At 43.4% G+C, this 25,941-nt stretch overlaps 2 protein-coding genes across 3 annotated transcripts in view; one reads left to right on the top strand and one right to left on the bottom strand.

Annotated features, from left to right (window-relative positions):
* Window positions 1-25,941, top strand: part of LOC133546865 (zinc finger protein OZF-like) — a 109,770-nt gene that overhangs the window by 9,398 nt on the left and 74,431 nt on the right. The window lies entirely within an intron of this gene.
* Window positions 1-25,941, bottom strand: part of LOC133546864 (oocyte zinc finger protein XlCOF22-like) — a 70,413-nt gene that overhangs the window by 34,780 nt on the left and 9,692 nt on the right. Inside the window, exon 3 of one of the 2 annotated variants that reach the window (XM_061892705.1) lies at window positions 13,339-14,694. The exons of the other annotated variant lie outside the window; for it this stretch is intronic. Coding sequence (XP_061748689.1) covers window positions 13,376-14,694 — 1,319 coding nt within the window. The 3' untranslated portion in view covers window positions 13,339-13,375. Of the gene's footprint in view, window positions 1-13,338; window positions 14,695-25,941 lie in introns of those variants that run through there. 2 annotated transcript variants of the gene reach the window in all.

Below are 25,941 nucleotides of genomic sequence, written 5' to 3'. Positions count from 1 at the left end.
GGCGGAGCCTCCAAGCAGCAGTTTAGCAGAAGCTGATGGAGACCACTGTGGAGGATCACAAGCAGACAAGCTCTTAGCTCCACTATCAGATAGTGAGGACACAACGTCACACTCTCCTGACACTGATGATGAAGACTCTAAAGATGATAAGACATGTCACACGGACAACACTCACTTCACATGTTCTACCTGTCACAAAACTTGTAAATATCTTAGCTATTTGAAAAGACACATGAGAACACACACTGGAGAGAAACCTTTTTCATGTTCAATCTGTGGTACAGATTTTACTCGAAGGCAAACTTTGAAAACACACATGAGAATACACACTGGAGAAAAACCTTTTTCCTGCTTAGAATGTGGCAAAAGTTTTCAAACAAATCAAAGGTTAAAAATACACATGAGAATACACACAGGAGAAAAACCTTTTTCCTGCTCAGAATGTGGTAAAAGTTTTCTTGTAAATCAAAGATTAAAAGTACACATGAGAACACACACTGGTGAAAAACCTTTTATATGTTCAGTATGTGGCAAAAGTTATATGGAAAGACAGCGATTAAAAGTACACGAGAGAACGCACTCTGGTGAAAAACCATACTCCTGTTCAATTTGCAACAGAAGCTTTCATGAACGAAAAACTTGTACAGTACACATGAGAAGACACACAGGAGAGAAAGTGTTGAGTTGCAGTGTGTGTGGTGAAAGATTGTCTTCTAAGTACCAGTGTAAGAAACACAAGTGTGCTGGTGAGAACAGCAGCAGCAAATGAAACTGCAGGATTTGAAATAAACTGTCCAGACTTTCATTTTGACTTTCTAACAACATCAGCACATATAACATGTGTGACATTGTTGTTGTGTGTGTAACACAATCTTGTTAATATGATTCTAATATTTATAGATTAAACACTTCAGATTAGTGTGTTTATTTCAGTCAAGTACAAACCCCGGTTCAATATGAGTTGGGAAATTGTGTTGGATGTAAATATAAACGGAATACAATGATTTGCAAATCATTTTCAAGCCATATTCAGTTGAATATGCTACAAAGACAACATATTTGATGTTCAAACTGATAAACTTTTTTTTTTTGCAAATAATCATTAACTTTAGAATTTCTTGCCAGCATCACATGAAAAAAGAAGTTGAGAAAGGTGGCAATAACTACTGATAAAGTTGAGGAATGCTCATCAAACACTTATATGGAACATCCCACAGGTGTGCAGGCTAATTGGGAACAGGTGGGTGCCATGATTGGGTATAAAAGCAGATTCCATGAAATGCTAAGTAATTCACAAACAAGGATGAGGGTCACCACTTTGTAAGCAAATTGTCGAACAGTTTTAGAACAACTTTTCTCAACGAGCTATTGCAAGGAATTTAGGGATTTTACCATCTACGGTCCGTAAAATCATCAAAAGTTCAGAGAATCTGGAGAAATCACTGCACGTAAGCGATGATATTACAGACTTTTGATCCCTCAGGCGGTACTGCATCAAAAACCGACATCAGTGTGTAAAGGATATCACCACATGGGCTCAGGAACCCTTCAGAAAACCACTGTCAGTAACTAGAGTTGGTTGCTACATGTGTAAGTGCAAGTTAAAACTCTACTATGCAAAGCCAAACCCATTTATCAACAATATCCTAAAACGCCGCCGGTTTGGCTGGGCCCGAGCTCACCTAAGATGGACTAATACAAAGTGGAAAGGTGTTCTGTGTTCTGACGAGTCCACATTTCAAATTATATTTGGAAACAGAGGACGCAGTGTCCTCCAGAACAAAGAGGAAAATAACCATTCGGATTGTTATAGGCGCAAAGTTCAAAAGGCAGCATCTGTGATAGTATGGGGGTGTATTAGTGCCCAAGGCATGGGTAACTTACACATGTGTGATGGTATGGGGGTGTATTAGTGCCCAAGGCATGGGTAACTTACACATGTGTGATGGTATGGGGGTGTATTAGTGCCCAAGGCATGGGTAACTTACACATGTGTGATGGTATGGGGGTGTATTAGTGCCCAAGGCATGGGTAACTTACACATGTGTGATGGTATGGGGGTGTATTAGTGCCCAAGGCATGGGTAACTTACACATGTGTGATGGTATGGGGGTGTATTAGTGCCCAAGGCATGGGTAACTTACACATGTGTGATGGTATGGGGGTGTATTAGTGCCCAAGGCATGGGTAACTTACACATGTGTGATGGTATGGGGGTGTATTAGTGCCCAAGGCATGGGTAACTTACACATGTGTGATGGTATGGGGGTGTATTAGTGCCCAAGGCATGGGTAACTTACACATGTGTGATGGTATGGGGGTGTATTAGTGCCCAAGGCATGGGTAACTTACACATGTGTGATGGTATGGGGGTGTATTAGTGCCCAAGGCATGGGTAACTTACACATCTGTGATGGTATGGGGGTGTATTAGTGCCCGAGGCATGGGTAACTTACACATCTGTGAAGGCACCATTTATGTCATCCAAGCAACGTTATCATGGACGCCCCTGCTTATTTCAGCAAGACAAGTGTTACAACAGCGTGGCTTCATACAAATAAGAGTGCGGGTACTTTCCTGGCCCGCCTGCAGTCCAGACTTCTCTCCCATTGAAAATGTGTGGCGCATTATGAAGCATAAAATACGACAGCGGATACCCCAGACTGTTGAATGACTGAAGCTCTACATAAAACAAGAATGGGAAAGAATTCCACTGTCAAAGCTTCAACAATTAGTTTCCTCAGTTTCCAACCGTTTATTGAGTGTTGTTAAAATAAAAGATGATGTAACACAGTGGTGAACATGCCCTTTCCCAACTACTTTGGCACATGTTGCAGCCGTGAAATTCTAAGTTAATTATCATTTGCAAAAAAAAATAAAGTTTAGGAGTTTCTCTCCGGGTAATCCAGCTTCCTCCCACCTCCAAAGACATGCACCTGGGGATAGGCCCCTCCCACCTCCAAAGACATGCACCTGGGGATAGGCCCCTCCCACCTCCAAAGACATGCACCTGGGGATAGGTTGATTGGCAACACTAAATGGTCCCTAGTGTGTGAATGTTGTCTGTCTATCTGTGTTGGCCCTGCGATGAGGTGGCGACTTGTCCAGTGTGTACTCCGCCTTCCGCCCGATTGTAGCTGAGATAGGCGCCAGCGCCCCCCGCGACTCCAAAGGGAATAAGCGGTAGAAAATGGATGGATGGAGTTTGAACATCAAATATGTTGTCTTTGTAGTGCATTCAATTGAATATGGGTTGAAAAGGATTAGCAAATTATTGTCTTCCATTTATATTTACATCTCACACAATTTCCCAACTCATATGGAAACGCGGTTTGTACACGAGTTAATATACACATTTGTGTACTTTAAAATGAACAGAACAATTTCACCAAAAAGGTGAGAATAAACTACATAAAAGACGTTCCATACAATAAACATTTAATGTTTATATATTCATAATTCACTTTTAAACTTATTCATAATAGTGTTGTATATATGATTTTTTGAATAATGAAGTGTTACATATTTTATTTTCTAATTGTAGATGATTCCATAGATGGACTCCTTTATATGATGTACATATTTGTTTTACATGTGTTCATACCTTTGCTTTTGAGTACACATAAATCCCTCTTAGTTCATATTTACTGGTTCACATCTGAAACATCTTCTGGACCACTTCTGGAAGCATATTATTATTTACTTTATACATCATTTGAACAGTTGTCTTTTATACAAGATCATTTACTTTTAAAATGTGTGACTTTGTGAATCATTTGTTGGATCTCTATAATCCATTCTATTAATTGTCTTTTTTACTTTCTTGTGTAATATGAATATTGTTGTGTGATTGTTTTATATGTATGTCCCCAGACTTTTATGCAATAAACAATGTATGTTTCAACTGAAGTTGGCTACAATAAATGTAGTTAGGATTCATAGACGGCGTGGCGCAGTGGTAGAGTGGCCGTGCTCAACCCCGGGGTCACTGGTTCAATTCCCACCTAGTACCAACCTCGTCATGTCCGTTGTGTCCTGAGCAAGACACTTCACCCTTGCTCCTGATGGGTGCTGGTTGGCGCCTTACATGGCAGCTCCCTCCATCAGTGTGTGAATGTGTGTGTGAATGGGTAAATGTGGAAGTAGTGTCAAAGCGCTTTGAGTACCTTGAAGGTAGAAAAGCGCTATACAAGTACAACCCATGTATTCATTTATAAATATGTATTTTATTAAATTTTGTATTGTACTCCATTTTTTAATGTTTTCTTTATCTGATTTATTTAGTGTCCAGCTTACTTCATCATCTATATTAACTCCTAAAAATATGATTACCTTTATTCCTTTTATTTCAATATTATCCATCATAATTTGTGTTTAAATTTTTACAATCACCAAATATGATATATTTAGTTTCATTAATGTTTAGTGACGGTTTATTGATGTGCAGCCAACTTTTTTTATGGACAAGTTCTCTCTGGATAAAATAAGATGAGTTAAATCAAGTGGTAATGAAGGTGAAGAATGGAAGATTATTATAAACATAATTATATATAGTTACACTCAGTAGTGACAATTAGACACTTTCATCCTGTTCATTTGAGTAAAGAAAAAGAGCAAAGTGTAATATTGTAAACAATAGAAGAATATTAATATCAGCAGTCAATATTCCAGCATTGTGAAGCTGAGCTATGGTAAAAACATATTCAGCTTTAAAGGTGTAACTCCCTCCAAATAGCACTGACACAATGGCTTTCTTGAACCGCTTTATTGAAGGCTTCCTTTCCTTCAATTCACTGTGAAAACTCGTTGGCCTGCATGCTTCTTTTAGGAGGAAATTGTGATCTTCTGGCTCTTATAGCCCAAACGCTGAAAGTCCTTGTTATGTTCAGTCGCTCTTTTTCTCCCTTCTCATTGCATCAAACAAATGTTCACTCATACCCGAAGTAGCTTCCTTATATCCGTTGACAGAACCAAACGAGACACTTCAAAATAAAAGTATGCCCACAAACTTGGGAAAAAGGCATGAAATGACATTTTTAACCATAGTAACATAAATAAAGCCTTCTTATGAACTTTTATACATTTTGGTTTAAATTCCCTTTTATGAAATTAACTTATTCTGTTTTCAGAGAAATAAAACAAATTATAATAATTAGTCGCAACAGTTACACTCCCACCAAATCACACAAACCTTAATGTGGGATTTCTTTTAAACATTTTGAACTACAAAATAAACTTCTTCTGTTCTTATACATTTACAATGAAATTGCACTCAAGCAAAAACATGAAACTTAAACTCACTCTGCTTCAAGCAGAATAACCACCTTCTGTACAGGTCTGTCAGGAAACCCGGTTTTAGTTGTAGGCTTTCCCTTTTTATCATCAGTTTTAGTTTCCTCACCCTACCATCTGACCCTGGGTAGACATCGGTGATTCTGGCCAGCTTCCATTTGTTGCGTGGTGCCAGGTCGTCTTTCAGAAGGACGATGTCGTGGACCTTCAAATTCCTTCTGTTCTTGTGCCACTTTTGCCTTGATTGTAGATTCAGAAGACATTCCCTTTTCCAACGGGTCCAAAACGTATTGGCCAAATACTGAACTCGACGCCACCTCTTCTTAAGGTACAGATCTTCTCTTACGAATTCTCCAGGTGGGGGCAGTATAATTGTTGACTTCATCGTGAGTATATGGTTTGGGGTTAAAGGTTCTGGTCCGGATGGGTCATTTAAAGGGGAACATCATCACAATTTCAAAAGGGTTAAAAACAATAAAAATCAGTTCCCAGTGGCTTGTTGTATTTTTTTACATTTTTTTCAAAATTTTACCGGTCTCGGAATATCCCAAAATAAAGCTTTAAAGTGCCTTATTTTCGGCTCTCTGCAAAGACACTGTCCATTTCCCTGTGACGTCATACAGTGCTGCCAATGTAAACAAACAATGGGAATAGCACAGCAAGATATAGCGACATTAGCTCTGATTTAAACTCGGATTTCAGCGACTTAAGCGATTCAACAGATTACGCATGTATTGAAACAGATGGTTGGAGTATGAAAGTATTGAAGAAGAAACTGAAGCTATTGAGCGAATAGCTATTGACGCTATTCATAGCCATAGCATGGCCGAATAGCTGCGTTAGCATCGCCGGTAAAATGTGCGGACCAAACGATCAGGACTTTCGCATCTTTTGACACTGGAGCAACTTAAATCCGTCGATTGGTAAGTGTTTTTTTCGCATTAAATGTGGGTGGAAGGAAACATAATATAGTTGCAAATGCATCTACAGGTTATCCATACATCTCTGTGCCATGTCTGCTTTAGCACCGCTGGTAAATAGCATGTTAGCATCGATTAGCGTAGCATGTTAACATCGATTAGCTGGCAGTCAACATCAACAAAACTCACCTTTGTGATTTCGTTGACTATCGTTGCAAATGCATCTGCAGGTTATCCATACATCTCTGTGCCATGTCTGCCTTAGCATCGCCGGTAAAATGTGGAGACACTCTGGCACATTCAATGGGGGTCTGGCGGCAGACACTTTGCCATCTTCGGGCCAGTGGTGCAACTTGAATCCCTCCCTGTTAGTGTTGTTACACCCTCCGACAACACACCCACGAGGTTCCAAAAAATAGTCAAAAAAACAGAAAATAACAGAGCTGAGACCCGGTGTTTGTAATGTGTTGAAAATGAAAATGGTGGGTGTGTTACCTCGGCGACGTCACATTCTGACGTCATCACTTCCAGCGCGATAAACAGAAAGGCGTTTAATTCGCCAAAATTCACCCATTTAGAGTTCGGAAATCGGTTAAAAAAATGAATGGTTTTTTTTTGCACCGTATATATTGACGCTTACATAGGTCTGCTGATAATGTTCCCCTTTAAGTGTTCAGCAGTAAGTGGTCTACTGTTAATGATGGCCATAACCTCATACAGAACTGTTCGTAGTGAGGTACTGTCGAGCCTTTGCGCCGACTGGTCAAGAACAGCCGTAAGAACACTTCTTATTGTTCTAATTTGCCTCTCCCATATGCCGCCCATGTGACTCGCCGCTGGCGGGTTCATAAGAAACTCGCATCCGAGAGCCTTCACTCTTTCTGGATTCATTCCTGTCCTGAGTTCAGCAAACTCTTTCCTTGCACCAACAAAATTGTTGCCTTGGTCGCATCTTAGCTGAAGAACATTTCGTCTTATGGCAATGAATGTTCTTAAAGCGTTGATAAACGCATCAGTTGTCATATCATCAACGACTTCAATGTGTATGGCTCTTGAGCATAGACACGTAAGTATGAGACCAGATCTTTTCATGTCCTTCCTTCCATCTTTAACATAGATCGGACCAAAGCAGTCTATGCCGGTGTAAGTGAAAGGTGGAGTAGTCTCTGTTCTATCTTCAGGTAAGTCACCCATTATCTGTTCTTCAGTACTCCTTCTGTACTTTCGACACTTGACACATTTGAAAATGTGTGACGAGACGGCACTGCTGCATCCTAGGACCCACCATCCATTGGCTCGCAGTTCGTTCATCGTCCTTGATGATGCACCTTCTCTTGGAAGTGCTTAATAAGCAAGGCTATGATATGGCTGCTCTTTGGGAGTAATGCCGGATGCTTTACGTGTGGATGCAATGCAGCTTGACTCAAGCGGCCTCCCACTCTTAAGATGCCTTCTTCATCCAAGAATGGATTTAACTTGCACAGTTTACTGTCTTTAGTCTTGAAAACTGCTTTCTTAAGTTCCAAGCTCTTTATCTCATCTGAGAATACTTCTGCTTGAACTAGCTTGATGATAGCAAGTTCTGCTTCTTTTCTTTCTTCCAGACTTGTACTTTCATTAGTTCTTTGTTTCACACCTTTGTGTTCTTTTCCACATCGTTTCAATCTGACAATTGCTCTTACCACTCTTGACCAATCAGAGAATTTCTCCAGGCGATTCAGCAATGATCTATCTTCTTCTGCATTGGTGTTACACACGACAGCTTTGCGGAGTTCAGGATCATCTTCCTTGATTTCTCCCACCGTGCACTCTCTTTTGGGTAGTTGTGTTTGCCAGAGAAACTTTGGTCCCGTGAGGTTGACATAAGGCTTCAGACTTGGTGTCACTTGTCTCACTACAATGCGATGGCTGACTCTGATGGCATCGTTGTAGTCTACGTAGGGATTCTGGTTACCAATAATACTCCATCCAAGGTCTGTACGCTGGGCGTAGGGCTGGTTTTCTTTGCCAGATGCGACTTCCCTGGGAAGTAAGGCTTGTGAGCAATTGTACCCGATGAGCAAACCTACTCCGCAGTCTTGCAGAGGTGGTATCTCATCTTGGAGATGCTCTAGATGGGACCATGCTTTTGCGGTTTCACCTGTAGGTATATGAGTTCTGTTCGCCGGAATGAACTCACGTGTGTAGACTGGTGGTAAGGCAATCTTCTCACCTGAATAAAAGCCTCTTACTTGCAGGTTGGTTACTTTTTGGGAGCTCACTACTGTAATTCTTGCAGTCATTGTAGAAAGCTTAAGCTTGACTTGCTCTTTGTCCACTTCCAACGCATCTGCTACTTCACTCAGAATGAAAGTTGTATCGCTTTGAGAATCCAACAGAGCATACACAAGGACCTCTTGGGTTGGTTGAGTTGTGGATGAAAGCCAGACTGGGATTATTGCAGCCGTTTGTATGTTAGCTTTTTGAAGTATTACTGTACATGAAGTAGCGTCTTTGGTTCTTTCTTTGTTTTGGGGTGCTTGAGGTAATATTTCATTAGGATGTTCTTGAATTGTACTTGGCTTGGCTTGCGGTGGCTTTTGTTCATCTTTGGTTCGCTCCTCATGCAGACAAGTTGGATGTTTCTTTTCGCATGTGTCGCAAACACTCCTATTGCTGCAGTTCTTTGAGCGGTGTCCAGACTGAAGACAACCAAAGCATAAACATTCAGCTTGGATGAACTTGACTCTGTCCGCCACAGCTTTCTCTATGAACTTCCTGCATTTATGTAATGTATGATTGTTCCTTTCACAGAAAATGCATGTCATGACATTCTTTTCCTTGGAGGTTGTAGTCTTTTCATTGAAACTTGTCAGTGTCTTTTCATTAGAACTTGTGTTCAACGTCTTTGCTCCAAAGCTTTGTAGTCTTTGGGACCTTGACTTGTCGGTATCACTTGATTTTAGTGACTGCACTGAAGTGATAGGGTTGCAGGCGACTTTAGCTTCCCATGTTAGAAATCTGACAAAATGACTGAAAGAGGGGAATTGTTTTTTCCTTTGTTCCATTTCCATAACCTTTCAATTCCAAGGTGCGATCAGCCAATCTGGTATCTTAGAAAGGATCTTCCTGTTTTCATTACAGTCATTCAGGATCTCCAATGCCTTGATGTTAACCATGGCAGCCTCACAACTGCGAAGAAAATCTGTGAACTCTCGGAGCTCAAGACTATTCTTAGAACCAATCTTAGGCCACGCTTGGAGCTTGTCTCTGTATGCTTTTGCAATTGTAAATGGGTTTCCGTATCGCTCCTCCAGAATCTCCCATGCAGCAGTATAGGCAGATTCAGTTCCGAGCAGGAAGTAACCGTCAGGGGCTTTCTTGGCTTGACCACCTATGTATCTTCGTAGGTAGTATATCTTCTCATTCTCTTGTATGTTCTTCTGGTCTATCAAAACTTGAAAAGATAGTTTCCAGTCACTATACTTCAATGGATCCACACTGAATGTTGGAGGTTTGGGATTTGGGATTCTGTTGACACTTAAAGCACCTGCTAGCATCTTAACGAGCTCTGCCGTACTGTCATTGGAGGTTTTCTTAACTTTTGATATGGAAGACCTATGTGTAGACAGATGACTTGAGGATGCAGATACTTGGTCATCTTCTTCAAAATCATCTCCTAACTTGTCACTCCGCTCTTCTTTGACACTCCCTTGGTCATATATCAGCATTCTCGCATTTGCTGCATTAAGACTTTTCACTGTCTCCAATTTCTTTATCTTTCTCTGTTTTTCCTCTAGAGTTCTTTGTAGAGCTATATGTTCTTCTTCTAATTGAGCTTTTATTTCAGCTTCCTCTTCTTCTCTCTGTATTCTTCGCCTCACTTCATCTTCTTCTTGCTGTAAGCGACACTTTCGGGCTGCTGCTTCTTGTTCAGCTATCTTCTTTCTAGCTTCTTCTTCAAGAATATTTAATTCCAATTGTTTTCTTTCTTGCTCTTGTAGCACTTTTAGAACAGCTTGGCTTGCAGCAGCTTCTTGGCGACCCACAGAAGATTTGGTGCTTTCTTGCACTGTGTAGCCTTTCAAAATAGACATGACAGAGCTTTTACAAGTTGAGTTAAATATAGAACCAGCTTCTGGCCATTCTGGCTCCTCTTCTGGAATATTTCTATCCAGACGGCTTGTAGCTATACAGAGAGAATGAAAGCAGATGTCTGTGTACATGTGTCAACTTTTCGTCGCGTTTCCTGTTCTTGAGTTGAAACTTGGCGTAGCTCTTCATAAGCACTAGTGACATCTGCAGAACGACGTTTGATTTCACCAATAATGGAATTAACCAATGACTCATCCAAAAGTTATTTTGATGATAATGGCGTCTTAACAGCTTTAGCTTGAGCTCTCCATCTTCCTTAACTGGCGTTGAACTTGAACTGAAGTGTGTTGATTTTCATCATTAGCATTCCTTTACCCTTTTCTGTTAGAGTTCTTAGTCTTGTACCTCTCCTCAGCTCTTGATTTTCCTCTTGCTGCTTTTCCTCTTCAGCACCACTCTCATAAGCCTGTACAGGTGTCAGGAGGACATCTTCCCTGTCCCTGTCACTGTCCCTTACCTGTTCTGTAGGCTCACCTGACTTTGACATTTTTTAATTAATAAAATTAAACACACTTTTAAAGGTTTTTAAATTGTCCAATATGTATCAACAGAAAATATTAGCAATAGATTTTTTTTTAAATCACCCTTGGATGAATTCGTCCTATTCACATATCAATAATTGTAGATACCTTAAATGTGAATTCCTTAGAGCTTAAACAAATAGAAATTTTTAAATTAAATCTTTGAATATCACTTTGCAAAACACTCAAAATATATGCAGTTTATATCTCCGCAGTTTATATCTCCGCTGTGAACGGGACTCTCGCTCTGTGTCTTGGATCCTCTTTGGACTGGACTCTTGCGACTGTGTTGTATCCATTATGGATTGAACTTTCACAGTATCATGTTAGACCCGATCGACATCCATTGCTTTCCTCCTCTCTAAGGTTCTCATAGTCATCATTGTCACCGACGTCCCACTGGGTGTGAGTTTTCCTTGCCCTTATGTGGGCCTACCGAGGATGTCGTGGTGGTTTGTGCAGCCCTTTGAGACACTAGTGATTTAGGGCTATATAAGTAAACATTGATTGATATCACTTCAAAACTTAAATATATGCATGTAAAGGCAATTGGAAAATATTAAAGAACATGGAAAAGCTTCAATATTATGTTAAATGGCCAACAGCCTACTTTCACTTATTTAGCAAAACGCCCTTTTAAATGTCTCTTGCATGACAAGGTTCTTTTAACTTAAATTAAATGATCAGATAAGTCCAGACGTTTACCACACACTCCACATTATCTTCATACATTTCAGTCTCTTCTTAATCACTCTTTTAGTGTCCAGTGTTCCTTATTGGCTTCTTAACAGCCTACTGAAAACGCTGTGATTGCCTGTGTCTTCCTTTTGTGTGTGTGTGTGTGTGTGTGTGTGTGTGTCTCCTCTGCTCCGTGCTGATGACGTCACAGCTGCGCTGCCCAGGTTCTTTAATGTTGCCGACAGTCTCAGCGTTGTCCACTGCGTCTTGAACAGTGCGAGTTTTCACTGTAACTCCCTCCACATAGCACTGACACAATGGCTTTCTTTGACTGATTTATTGAAGGCTTCCTTTCCCTTCAATTCACCGTGAAAACTGTTAATAAAATAAAGCACGTTACAAATGTAAAAATAACATGCACAGCATGTGGCTCAAACATTTTACCGAAGTAAAACACAAACACAAATGACAAATACCTCGTTGGCCTGCATGCTTCTTTTAGGAGGAAATGGTGATCTTCTGGCTCTTGTGGCCCAAACGCTGAAAGTCCTTGTGACACTTTTTAGTCCTTGTTACCATCAGTCGCTCTCTTTCTTCCTTCTCATTGCATCAAACAGATGTTCCTCATACCCGGAAGTAGCTTCCTTATATCCCTTCACAGACCAATCGAGACACTTCAAAACAAACACATGCCCACAAACCCAACAAAAAGGCATGCAATGACATTTTTAACCATAGTAACTTAAATAAAGCCTTCTTATGAACTTTTATACATTTTTATTTAAATCCCCTTTTATGAACTTAACTTATTCTGTTTTTAGAGAAATAAAACAAATTACAATAATTACTAGTAGCAACAGTTACAGAGTGTAATAAAGACAATTAATACAATTGACTATAGAGACCCAACAAATAATTCATAAAGTTACACATTTTAAAATTGTATTGAAAAAACAACTGTTCAAATGATGTATAAAGTAAATAATAATATGCTTCCTGAAGTGGTCCAGAAGATGTTTCAGATGTGAACCAGTACATATGTATATCATATAAAGGTGATAATCTATGGGATTATTAACAATTACAAATAAAAAATATGTCACACTTCAATAATTCAAACACCTTTAAAAACACTATTATGCATAAGTCTAATACTGTATGATGAATATATATATATATATATATATATATATATATATATATACATAGGGACGGCGTGGCACAGTGGGAGAGTGGCTGTGCGCAACCCGAGGGTCCCTGGTTCAATCCCCACCTAATACCAACCTCGTCACGTCCGTTGTGTCCTGAGCAAGACACGTCACCCTTGCTCCTGATGAGTGCTGGTTAGCGCCTTGCATGGCAGCTCCCTCCATCAGTGTGTGAATGTGTGTGTGAATGGGTAAATGTGGAAGTAGTGTCAAAGTGCTTTGAGTACCTTGAAGGTAGAAAAGCGCTATACAAGTACAACCCATTTATCATTTATACATATATATATATATACAGTATATATATATATATATATATATATATATATATATATATATATATACACTTACATTTTTTAATGTATGTCAAATATGTCCTGTACTGTTTACTTTCAACTTTTCAGTCAAATTGTTCTGTCCAATGTTTAAAAAAAGAACACAAAGTTGCAGATTAATGCATGTACTTGACTGAAAAAAGCATTAATACAAATATATCTAATCTGTACATGTAGAAGCATATCAAACAGATTGTTAGACAAACAACAATGTCACACATGTTATATGTGCTGATGTTGTTAGAAAGTCAAAATGAAAGTCTTGACAGTTTATTTCAAATCCTGCAGTTTCATTTGCTGCTGCTGTTCTCACCAGCACACTTGTGTTTCTTACACTGGTACTTAGAAGACAATCTTTCACCACACACACTGCAACTCAACACTTTTTCTCCAGAGTGTCTTCTCATGTGTGCTACAAGTGCTGATCGTTGACCAAAACTTCTGTCGCAGATTGAACAGGAATGTGATTTTTCAACAGTGTGTGTTCTAGTGTGTCTTTTCACATCTGCACTTCTTGTAAAACTTTTACCACAGGTTGAACAGGAAAAAGGTTTTTCACCAGTGTGTGTTCTCATATGTCTTTTCATATGTTGATTTTGTGCAAAACCTTTACCACAGATTGAACAGATAAAATGTTTTTCACCAGTGTGTGTTCTCATGTGTACTTTCAAATTGCGACTTTCTACAAAACCTTTACCACAGATTGAACAGACATAAGGTTTTTCTCCAGTGTGTGTTCTCATGTGTACTTTCAAATGTTTACTGAGAACAAAACCTTTACCACATTCTGAGCAAGAAAAAGGTTTTTCTCCAGTGTGTGTTCTCATGTGTACTTTCACATTTTGACTTTGTGTAAAACCTTTACCACAGATTGAACAAGAAAAAGGTTTTTCTCCAGTGTGTGTTCTCATGTGTTCTTTCAGAAGACTTGGGTATTTAAAAGTTTTGTGACAGAGAGAAGATGTGAAGTGAGTGTTGTCAGTGTGACATGTCTTATCATCTTTAGAGTCTTCATCATCAGTGTCAGGAGAGTGTGACGTTGTGTCCTCACTATCTGATAGTGGAGCTAAGAGCTTGTCTGCTTGTGATCCTCCACAGTGGTCTCCATCAGCTTCTGTTGTCATGTGTTGTGTTGAGCTGCTGCTTGGAGGCTCCCCCCCTCCCCTCTCCTCACTTTCACCTTTCACCTCATCATCTTCACTCTTCACAGGGACACCAGTCACTGGGAACTCCTCCAACCATTTAGGCTGACTGATGCCCTCTTCCTCCTCTTCCTCTTTAATCTGCGGCGGCTCTTGGTCCTCCTCTTCCTCTTTGAAGTAAGGGGTCAGTGGGTACTCCTCTTCCTGTTTAATGTGAGGGGTCAGTGGGTCCTCCTCTTTATTTTTGATGTGTAAGTTCAGTGGGTCCTCCGCTTGCCCTTTAATGTGAAGGGTCAGTTTAACATTATGGGTCTGTGGCGTCTCGTCTTCCTCTTTAATGTGGGGGGGATGTGCCTCCTCTCTTCCCTCTTTAATGTGTTGGTAATGTGGTACCTCTTCTTCCTCGTGTATGTGGGGTGACTGTGGTTCCTCCTCCTGCTCATGGGGTAGAGGTTCTTCTTCAACGTCTGTGGGACAGGAGAAAAACAAACATTCTTTAGAAAATTCCAGCTTTGCTCAAATCAAATCAAATCGACTTTACTTATAAAGCATATTTAATATTTACCACAAAGTGCTGTACAATAGGCAGGTTAAAAGATAACACAAGGGAAACTAGCAAACACAACACAACACAACACAAACAAAGCACAATAACAAATAAATACATAAATAAAACATAGAAACAGGTTCACAGCAGGTGCATAATGGGCTGCCATAGCAGGATGGAGATCACAGAATGTTAAAGGCCATGGAATAAAAGTGTGTTTTTAAGAGTGATTTAAATACAGGAAGAAAGGAGGCTTGTCTAACACTCAAAGGTAAGTTGTTCCAGAGCTTGCGAGTAGCAGCGGCAAAAGCTCTGTCACCTCTAAGCTTCAGCCTTGTGTCAGGGACCGTCAACAGCAGCTGACGTTACTGCCCCCCCGATCTTAGGGATTGGGGGCGGGGGGGGGGAGTGGCAGCAAGGCTGAAGGAGGTCGGAGATATATGTTGGAGCGAAATTGTTTAGTGAAGTGAATTATATTTATATAGCGCTTTTTCTCTAGTGACTCAAAGCGCTTTACATAGTGAAACCCAATATCTAAGTTACATTCAAACCAGTGTGGGTGGCACTGGAAGCAGGTGGGTAAAGTGTCTTGCCCAAGGACACAACGGCAGTGACTAGGATGGCACAAGCGGGAATCGAACCTGCAACTCTCAAGTTGCTGGCACGGCCACTCTACCAACCGAGCTAAACCGCCCCTAGACATTTGAAAACAAATAGTAGATATAGTAGTATAGTTGATTCGGTAGAGCCCAGGGAGCCAGTGAAGGGACGCTAGTATGGGGGTGATGTGCTCACGCCTGTGGGTCTGTGTTAGCAGGCGAGCAGCAGAGTTCTGCACGAGCTGCAGGCAGGCGAGGGAGGCCTGGCTAATGCCTACGTTCAGGGCGTTGCAGTAGTCAAGACGAGTCGAGATAAATGCCTACATAAAGTAGTCCTAAGTGCCGAGGGGAAGGAGAGCGACTTGGACTAAACAACAAAAGTTCTGTTTTGTTTTCATTTAGGTTCAGGAAGTTAACTGAAAGCCAGACTTTAATGCCGTGCAGGCAGTCAATGAGACGTTGGACCGTGTTATTTTGTGCCATGGGAAAGTAGATCTGGCAGTCATCTGTATAAAAATTAAATGCAATACTGTGCTTCCTTCCTTTTTTTTTTTTTGTCCTGTCCAGCTTCTCAGGCAAATCATATAGTTGATGTAGGTGTCCATATCGGCTGTTCAGATTTACTTTACAAAAGAGAAGTGTAGCATATTTCTCTTGTTGCCTTATTTGAATTTGACTTCAATAAATGTATTTATATTATCATTTGGTGCAGCCAAATTATCTAAGATGGCGGCGCGTGTAGACGCAGCGACCTCTCGCTCTCCCGACCGTGCGGTATTTTGTTCGTTAGAGTTTTTGTCAAAATGATTTTCCCGTCAGCCTACATTGGAATACAAGTACAGTCCGCAGGCTTTGTCAAATATCCGAAAAATCAAGACCTGCCATGTTTTAGAACGCGACACAAAGATGCTAAGAGAGCTTGGACTACTCCGCGGGAGTGCTACCACACCGCCTGCTAACCCTCCCCGAAGAAGGAGGCATCGGAAGCGGTGTGCAAGGACGAGGAAGAGAGGCAAGCGTGGAGGCATCCGAGCGAGGCTAGTGGCTAGTCCAACTCGCCCATCTATACCATCTATCCTTTTGGCAAACGTACGATCACTGGACAATAAAATGGATCACATACGACTGCTGAGGACAACAAATCGGAAAGTGAGTAACTGATGTGTGTTTGTTTTCACTGAAAAATGGCTTAATGGCAACATTACCGACTCAGCTGTACAACTGGAGCCGCTAGCATGCTACCGAGCGGACAGGGCGCTCGTAAACGGAGGGATCTGTGTTTACATCCGTGATGTGTGGTGCCGGGACGCCACGGTGGTATACAAACACTGCTCACCACTGGCGGAGTTTATAATCGTGAAGTGCCGTCCTTTCTATCTGCCCAGGGAGATGACAGCAAATCCTACTAGTTGCTGTTTACATCCCTCCCACTAGCAACAACAGTGATAGAAACGCTGCACTTCATGAACTGTACCAAGCCATCAGTGAACAACAAACAGCACATCCAGATGGTTTCACCATTCTTGCTGGAGATTTTAATCATGCTCATCTCAAGACTGTTTTGCCGAAATGTCATCAGCATGTTCACTTCCCAACCAGGGGGGATAACACTTTGGACATGGTTTACACTTCACACAAAGGAGATTACAAAGCCACTCCCCTCCTCCACATCGGCCTCTCTGACCACATATCAATTACGCTAACGCTAGCATACAGACAAAGAGTGAAAGCCACCAAACCGGTTCCGAAGCAGATAAGAGTGTGGCCAGAGGGGGCCTCCTCTGCTCTTCAAGATTGCTTCGACACAACAGACTGGGAAATTATTAAACAAGCAGCCACCCACAATAACAACACAGACATTGAGGAGTACGCAGACATTTTGACCTCCTACATTACCAAGTGCATGGATGATGTGACCCACACAAAAAACATTATCATTCGGGCCAACCAGATGCCATGGTTGCCAGGGGAGGTCCACAGGCTGCTGAGAGCCAGAGACAAGGCCTTCAGAGATGGAGATGGATCTGGCTTGAGAACAGCGCGAGCCAACCTGTCCTGAGGCATCAGAAAAGCAAAACAGGACCACACAAAGAAGATAACCTCCCACTTCAAGGACAGCAGAGATGCACAGAGCCTATGGCAGGGCATTCAGGCCATCACGGACTACAAGCCCCTCTCACAGAGCTGCGACAGCGACACCTCTCTGCTCAACAACCTGAACCGCTTCTTTGCACGTTTCGATGCACAAAACAACACTCGCTCACAGAAAACCACACCCCCTCTACACGAACAGTCCCTGTGCCTGTCTGCTGCCAGCGTAAAGAGAACACTCTCTACCATCAAGATCCGGAAGGCAGCAGGGCCAGACAACATCTCCGGTAGTGTGCTGAAGGATTGTGCAGAGGAGCTGAAGGACGTCTTTACAGACATCTTTAACACCTCTCTGAAGCAAGCCATTGTCCCCACATGCTTCAAATCCGCCACTATCATACCTGTGCCAAAGACATCATCCCCGTGAAGTTTTAACGACTACCGTCCTGTGGCACTGACATCCATCATCATATAAAGCTTCGAACGGTTGGTCATGTCACATATCAAATCCATCTTCCCCCCCACCTTGGACCCCTTCCAATTTGCATACCGAGCCAGACGATCAATAGAGGATGCAATATGGTCTGCCCTCCACCCAGCCCTCACCCACCTGGATCAGAAACACTCATGTGAGAATGCTGTTCATAGATTTCAGTTTAGCATTCAACACCATAATACCACAACAACTCACCTACAAACTTGGCAAACTGGGCCTCAGCATCTCACTCTGCAATTGGCTGCTCGACTTCCTTAGTCAGAGGCCACAAGCAGTACGTGTTGGTAACAACACCTCAAGCTCCATCACCCTGAGCACAGGGGCCCCACAAGGCTGTGTGCTCAGTCCTCTGCTCTTCACTCTACTGACACATGACTGCACACCAACCTACAGCTCCAACCACCTCGTTAAGTTTGCGGACGAAACAACTCTGGTGGGTCTCGTCACCAAGGGCGACGAGACTCACTACAGGGAAGAAGTGGACCTCCTGACCACGTGGTGCAGGGACAACAATCTCTTGCTGAATGTCAGCAAGACAAATAGATTGTTGTCAATTTCCAGAGAGGCCACACTCAACACCTGCCACTGACCATCGGTGGTGCTGCAGTGGAGAGAGTAAGGAGCACCAAATTCCTGGGGGTGCACATCAGTGAGGACCTGTCATGGACTACCAACACCGCATCACTGGTGAAGAAGGCCCAACAGCGCCTCTACTTCCTGCGAAAACTAAAGCGGGCAAGTGCTCCACCACCCATCCTGACCACTTTTTACAAAGGCACCATTGAAAGCATCCTTTCTAGCTGCATCACTGTGTGGGGCGGGAGCTACACTCAATACAACAGAAGAGACCTGCAGCGCATCGTGAAAACAGCTGGGAAAATCATTGATGCACCACTCCCATCTCTTCAGGACTTATACACCACCCGCCTCACCCGCAAAGCACTCACAATTGTGAGTGACGCAAGCCACCCTGCACACAACCTGTTCAGCCTCCTCCCCTCTGGACGAAGCTACAAGAGCCTCCGCTCTCGCACCACCAGACTCACCAACAGCTTTCACCACCAGGCTGTTAGGCTGCTGAACCCCCCCCCTTCAATTCTCAGCCCGATCCAACAGGCTGTCAGGACTTTGAAATCCCCCTCCCCGGAACAACCTGAACTCTAAACCCCATGACCCACGGAAAAAATGACTATGCGAAATTGCACACATCTGCCGCTATATCATAAGTATTTGCATTACTGATGAAACACTCATTGTTTACAGCCATATCCTATTTAAAAACAACAGGAACTAAATATATTGTAATTTCAGTAGGTAGACATATTTACGTTGCACTTTACTGTTGTATTTTCTTTTCTTTTTATGTACGCATGGGAGAGTGCAAAACTAAATTTTGATTCCTTTGTATGTCTTTACATGTAAAGAAATTGACAAATAAAGCTGACTTGACTTGAGGGGATAGAAAGAGAAAAAAAGGAAGACAGAGGGGGAAATTGTGGGGATAAGAGGGGGATTAGACAGAGAGATAAAAACAACAGCAGCAACACAACAATAACAACAAAAACAACAACAATAAAACAACACCAGCACATACGGTATGTACAAATATGATCGTAAAAGTGATAGCAAAAACACAGTTAGTGAAATAAATAATAATATAGAAAGGACAATGAGCATTTTTACACTAAAACTGGAGCAATACAAATACCAATAGAAAAAGCAGTATTGATCATGAACAATACTAATAGTTTACCTCTATTATCAACAATACAGTTGTTCAAATGCAACAATACGTATACAAAATAACTAAAAAGATTAACAAAATAATAAAAAATTTAAAAAAAATAAAATAAAGGAATACCGAAAGATGGAGGGGAAGAGAGAGAGGCAACCTATATTAATCTTGTAGATTGTTATAGTAACAATTAGGGTTGGGTATCGAGTATCGATTGGAACCGGGACAACTTTCCGGTTCTCCTGGAATCGTTCTAAAGTTTAAATTTCGATTCCTAGTTTCGATACCCAGTCCGCCGACCGGAAAAAAATAATAAGTCCGCCGACCCGGAAGAAGAGGCCGCTGAACACCAACGAAGAAGAGCCCACCGCCGGAAGTGTTAGCATAGCCGAGCCTATGATAGCGGGCGTCGACGGTCGAAAGTGTGGCTTTATTTTACTAAAAAAAAATGAAATATCAGCGAAATGTAACACGTGCGACAGGACTGTTTGGTGCTTAGGAGGGTGCACGTCGAACATGATGGAGCACCTCCGAGTTCATGGAGTACAAATAAATGCGTGTCCCGTCTTGGACAGGAGACACTATCCGTCCAGAACGCTCACACATTCTGCCTGAGAAGGCGGATATGCTCATTTTCCTAAACAACAACTGTCTCTGATTTTATACTGTATCTGCTGCTAATCTGGACTGGGTTTTGCAGGTTGATTCTTATTGTTTATTTGCTTTTCTGCAAATTTTCTGGTAGGGTCTCCCAAGACAAACAGGTCCTAGGTGAGTGATCAGACAAAGAGCAGCTCAAAGACTTCTATGGAATTACAACGAAATGAACCCAGATTTCCCTCGCCCGGACGTGGGTCACCGGGGCCCCGCTCTGGAGCCAGGCCCGGAGTTGGGGCACGATGGCGAGCGCCTGGTGGTCGGGCCTGTTCCCATGGGGCCCGGCCGGGCACAGCCCGAAGAGGCAACGTGGGTCATCCCTCCAATGGGCTCACCACTCATAGGAGGGGCCATAGAGGTCGGGTGCATTGTGAGCTGGGCGGCAGCCGAAGGCAGGGCACTTGGCGGTCCGATCCTCGGCTACAGAAGCTAGCTTTTGGGACGTGGAACGTCACCTCACTGGGGGGGAAGGAGCCTGAGCTAGTGCGCGAGGTAGAGAAGTTCCGGCTGGATATAGTCGGACTCACCTCGACGCACAGCAAGGGCTCTGGAACCAGTTCTCTCGAGAGGGACTGGACCCTCTTCCACTCTGGCGTTGCCGGCAGTGAGAGGCGACGGGCTGGGGTGGCAATTCTGGTTGCCCCCCGGCTCAAAGCCTGTACGTTTGAGTTCAACCCAGTGGACGAGAGGGTAGCTTCCCTTCGCCTTCGGGTGGGGGGACGGGTCCTGACTGTTGTTTGTGCTTACGCACCAAACAGCAGTTCAGAATACCCACCCTTTTTGGGTACACTCGAGGGAGTACTGGAAAGTGCTCCTCCGGGTGATTCCCTTGTCCTACTGGGAGACTTCAACGCTCATGTTGGCAACGACAGTGAAACCTGAAGAGGCGTGATTGGGAAGAATGGTCGCCCGGATCTAAACCCGAGTGGTGTTTTGTTATTGGACTTTTGTGCTCGTCACAGTTTGTCGATAACAAACACCATGTTCAAACATAAGGGTGTCCATATGTGCACTTGGCACCAGGACACCCTAGGCCGCAGTTCCATGATCGACTTTGTAGTTGTGTCATCGGATTTGCGGCCTCATGTTTTGGACACTCGGGTGAAGAGAGGGGCGGAGCTTTCTACCGATCACCACCTGGTGGTGAGTTGGCTGCGATGGTGGGGGAGGATGCCGGACAGACCTGGCAGGCCCAAGCGCATTGTGAGGGTCTGCTGGGAACGTCTGGCAGAGTCTCCTGTCAGAGAGAGTTTCAATTCACACCTCCGGGAGAACTTTGAACATGTCACGAGGGAGGTGCGGGACATTGAGTCCGAGTGGACCATGTTCCGAACCTCTATTGTCGAGGCGGCTGATTGGAGCTGTGGCCGCAAGGTTGTTGGTGCCTGTCGTGGCGGTAATCCCAGAACCCGTTGGTGGACACCAGCAGTGAGGGATGCCGTCAAGCTGAAGAAGGAGTCCTATCGGGTTCTTTTGGCTCATAGGACTCCGGAGGCAGTGGACGGGTACCGACGGGCCAAGCGGTGTGCAGCTTTAGCGGTCGCGGAGGCAAAAACTCGGACATGGGAAGAGTTCGGGGAAGCCATGGAAAACGACTTCCGGACGGCTTCGAAGCGATTCTGGACCACCATACGGCGCCTCAGGAAGGGGAAGCAGTGCACTATCAACACCGTGTATGGTGCGGATGGTGTTCTGCTGACTTCGACTGCGGATGTTGTGGATCGGTGGAGGGAATACTTCGAAGACCTCCTCAATCCCACCAACACGTCTTTCTTTGAGGAAGCGGTGCCTGGGGAATCTGTAGTGGACTCTCCTATTTCTGGGGCTGAGGTCGCTGAGGTAGTTAAAAAGCTCCTCGGCAGCAAGGCCCCAGGGGTGGATGAGATCCGCCCGGAGTTCCTTAAGGCTCTGGATGCTGTGGGGCTGTCTTAGTTGACAAGACTCTGCAGCATCGCGTGGACATCGGGGGCGGTACCTCTGGATTGGCAGACCGGGGTGGTGGTTCCTCTCTTTAAGAAGGGGGACCGGAGGGTGTGTTCCAACTATCGTGGGATCACACTCCTCAGCCTTCCCGGTAAGGTTTATTCAGGTGTACTGGAGAGGAGGCTTCGCCGGATAGTCGAACCTCGGATTCAGGAGGAACAGTGTGGTTTTCGTCCTGGTCGTGGAACTGTGGACCAGCTCTATACTCTCGGCAGGGTTCTTGAGGGTGCATGGGAGTTTGCCCAACCAGTCTACATGTGCTTTGTGGACTTGGAGAAGGCATTCGACCGTGTCCCTCGGGAAGTCCTGTGGGGAGTGCTCAGAGAGTATGGGGTATCGGAATGTCTTATTGTGGCAGTCCGTTCCCTGTATGATCAGTGTCAGAGCTTGGTCCGCATTGCTGGCAGTAAGTCGGACACGTTTCCAGTGAAGGTTGGACTCCGCCAAGGCTGTCCTTTGTCACCGATTCTGTTCATAACTTTTATGGACAGAATTTCTAGGCGCAGTCAAGGCGTTGAGGGGTTCCGGTTTGGTGGCCACGGGATTAGGTCTCTGCTTTTTGCAGATGATGTAGTCCTGATGGCTTCATCTGGCCGGGATCTTCAGCTCTCACTGGATCGGTTCGCAACCGAGTGTGAAGCGACCGGAATGAGAATCAGCACCTCCAAGTCCGAGTCCATGGTTCTCGCCCGGAAAAGGGTGGAGTGTCATCTCCGGGTTGGGGAGGAGACCCTGCCCCAAGTGGAGGACTTCAAGTACCTAGGAGTCTTGTTCACGAGTGGGGGAAGAGTGGATCGTGAGATCGACAGGCGGATCGGTGCGGCGTCTTCAGTAATGCGGACGTTGTATCGATCCGTTGTGGTGAAGAAGGAGCTGAGCCGGAAGGCAAAGCTCTCAATTTACCGGTCGATCTACGTTCCCATCCTCACCTATGGTCATGAGCTTTGGGTCATGACCGAAAGGATAAGATCACGGGTACAAGCGGCCGAAATGAGTTTCCTCCGCCGGGTGGCGGGGCTCTCCCTTAGAGATAGGGTGAGAAGCTCTGCCATCCGGGAGGAGCTCAACGTAAAGCCGCTGCTCCTCCACATCGAGAGGAGCCAGATGAGGTGGTTCGGGCATCTGGTCAGGATGCCACCCGAACGCCTCCCTAGGGATGTGTTTAGGGCACGTCCAGCTGGTAGGAGGCCACGGGGAAGACCCAGGACACGTTGGAAAGACTATGTCTCCCGGCTGGCCTGGGAACGCCTCGGGATCCCCCGGGAAGAGCTAGACGAAGTGGCTGGAGATAGGGAAGTCTGGGCTTCCCTGCTTAGGCTGCTGCCCCCGCGACCCGACCTCGGATAAGCGGAAGATGATGGATGGATGGATGGATGCTTTTCTGCACCAGGTTAAACCATCAGTGGGAGCACGGTAACATGTTAAATACCTGCAGCATCATACACTTGTGTGTGTAAATGTGTTTTCATGAGGTTTCCTGCAGGATCATACACTTGTGTGTAAATGTGTTTTCATGAGGTTTCCTGCAGCATCATACACTTGTGTGTAAATGTGTTTTCATGAGGTTTCCTGCAGGATCATACACTTGTGTGTGTAAATGTGTTTTCATGAGGTTTCCTGCAGGATCATAAACTTGTGTGTGTAAATGTGTTTTCATGAGGTTTCCTGCAGCATCATACACTTTTGTGTAAATGTGTTTTCATGAGGTTTCCTGCAGGATCATACACTTGTGTGTGTAAATGTGTTTTCATGAGGTTTCCTGCAGGATCATACACTTGTGTGTAAATGTGTTTTCATGAGGTTTCCTGCAGGATCATACACTTGTGTGTGTAAATGTGTTTTCATGAGGTTTCCTGCAGCATCATACACTTGTGTGTAAATGTGTTTTCATGAGGTTTCCTGCAGGATCATACACTTGTGTGTGTAAATGTGTTTTCATGAGGTTTCCTGCAGGATCATACACTTGTGTGTGTAAATGTGTTTTCATGAGGTTTCCTGCAGGATCATACACTTGTGTGTGTAAATGTGTTTTCATGAGGTTTCCTGCAGGATCATACACTTGTGTGTGTAAATGTGTTTTCATGAGGTTTCCTGCAGGATCATACACTTGTGTGTGTAAATGTGTTTTCATGAGGTTTTCTGTAGCATCATACACTTTTGTGTAAATGTGTTTTCATGAGGTTTTCAAAAATAAAGCTCTCTTGATGAAAGTGTACCCCTGTGAAAATGTATTCATAATTTATAATATTTATATTCTAGTTCATAGATTTGATATTTATATTTTAGTTGAAAACCGCTCTGTGAGGAATTTATAGTAAAGTTCATAAAAAGTTAATAGAATTAAAATTGATGGAGAATGTCAGACTATTTCATTCAGAAAGACTGTAGGTTAGCTAGCTCATTTAAAATATCCTAAACTTTGTTTTGACCGTGCATTTTTTTTTTTTTTTTTTTTTAAAGGAGAACATTATCACAATTTCGAAAGGGTTAAAAACAATAAAAATCAGTTCCCAGTGGCTTGTTGTATTTTTTGAAGTTTTTTTCAAAATTTTACCGGTCCCGGAATATCCCTAAAAAAAGCTTTAAAGTGCTTGATTTTCGCTGTTTGCAATGCGACTATCCATTTCCCTGTGACGTCATACAGTGCTGCCAATGTAAACAAACAATGGCGAATACCACAGCAAGATATAGCGACATTAGCTCGGATTCAGACTCGGATTTCAGCGGCTTAAGCGATACAACACATTACGCATGTATTGAAACGGATGGTTGGAGTATGAAAGTATTGAAGAAGAAACTGACACTTATGAGCGAATAGCTGTTGACACTATTCATAGCCATAGCATGGCCGAATAGCTGCGTTAGCATCGCCGGTAAAATGTGCGGACCAAACGATCAGGACTTTCGCATCATTTGACGCTGGAGCAACTTAAATCCTTCGATTGGTATGTGTTTTTTTCGCATTAAATGTGGGTGGAAGGAAACATAATATAGCTGCAAATGCATCTGCAGGTTATCCATACATCTCTGTGCCATGTCTGCTTCAGCACCGCCGGTAAATAGCATGTTAGCATCGATTAGCGTAGCATGTTAGCATCGATTGGCTGGCAGTCAACATCAACAAAACTCACCTTTGTGAATTTGTTGACTTTATCGTTGCAAATGCATCTGCAGGTTATCCATACATCTCTGTGCCATGTCTGGTTTAGCACCACCGGTAAATAGCATGTTAGCGTCGATTAGCGTAGCATGTTAGCATCGATTAGCTGGCAGTCACGCCGCAACCAAATATGTCTGATTAGCACATAAGTCAACATCAACAAAACCCACCTTTGTGATTTCGTTGACTTTATCGTTGCAAATGCATCTGCAGGTTATCCATACATCTCTGTGCCATGTCTGCTTTAGCACCGCCGGTAAATAGCATGTTAGCGTCGATTAGCATAGCATGTTAGCATCGATTAGCTGGCAGTCACGCCGCAACCAAATATGTCTGATTAGCACATAAGTCAACATCAACAAAACCCACCTTTGTGATTTTGTTGACTTTATCGTTGCAAATGCATCTGCAGGTTATCCATACATCTCTGTGCCATGTCTGTCATC

This window comes from Nerophis ophidion, unplaced genomic scaffold, assembly GCF_033978795.1.
Source record: "Nerophis ophidion isolate RoL-2023_Sa unplaced genomic scaffold, RoL_Noph_v1.0 HiC_scaffold_46, whole genome shotgun sequence".
Taxonomy (NCBI): domain Eukaryota; kingdom Metazoa; phylum Chordata; class Actinopteri; order Syngnathiformes; family Syngnathidae; genus Nerophis; species Nerophis ophidion.
The sequence above is the reverse complement of the archived record's forward strand: the minus strand, read 5'-3'. Positions and strand labels throughout refer to the sequence as shown.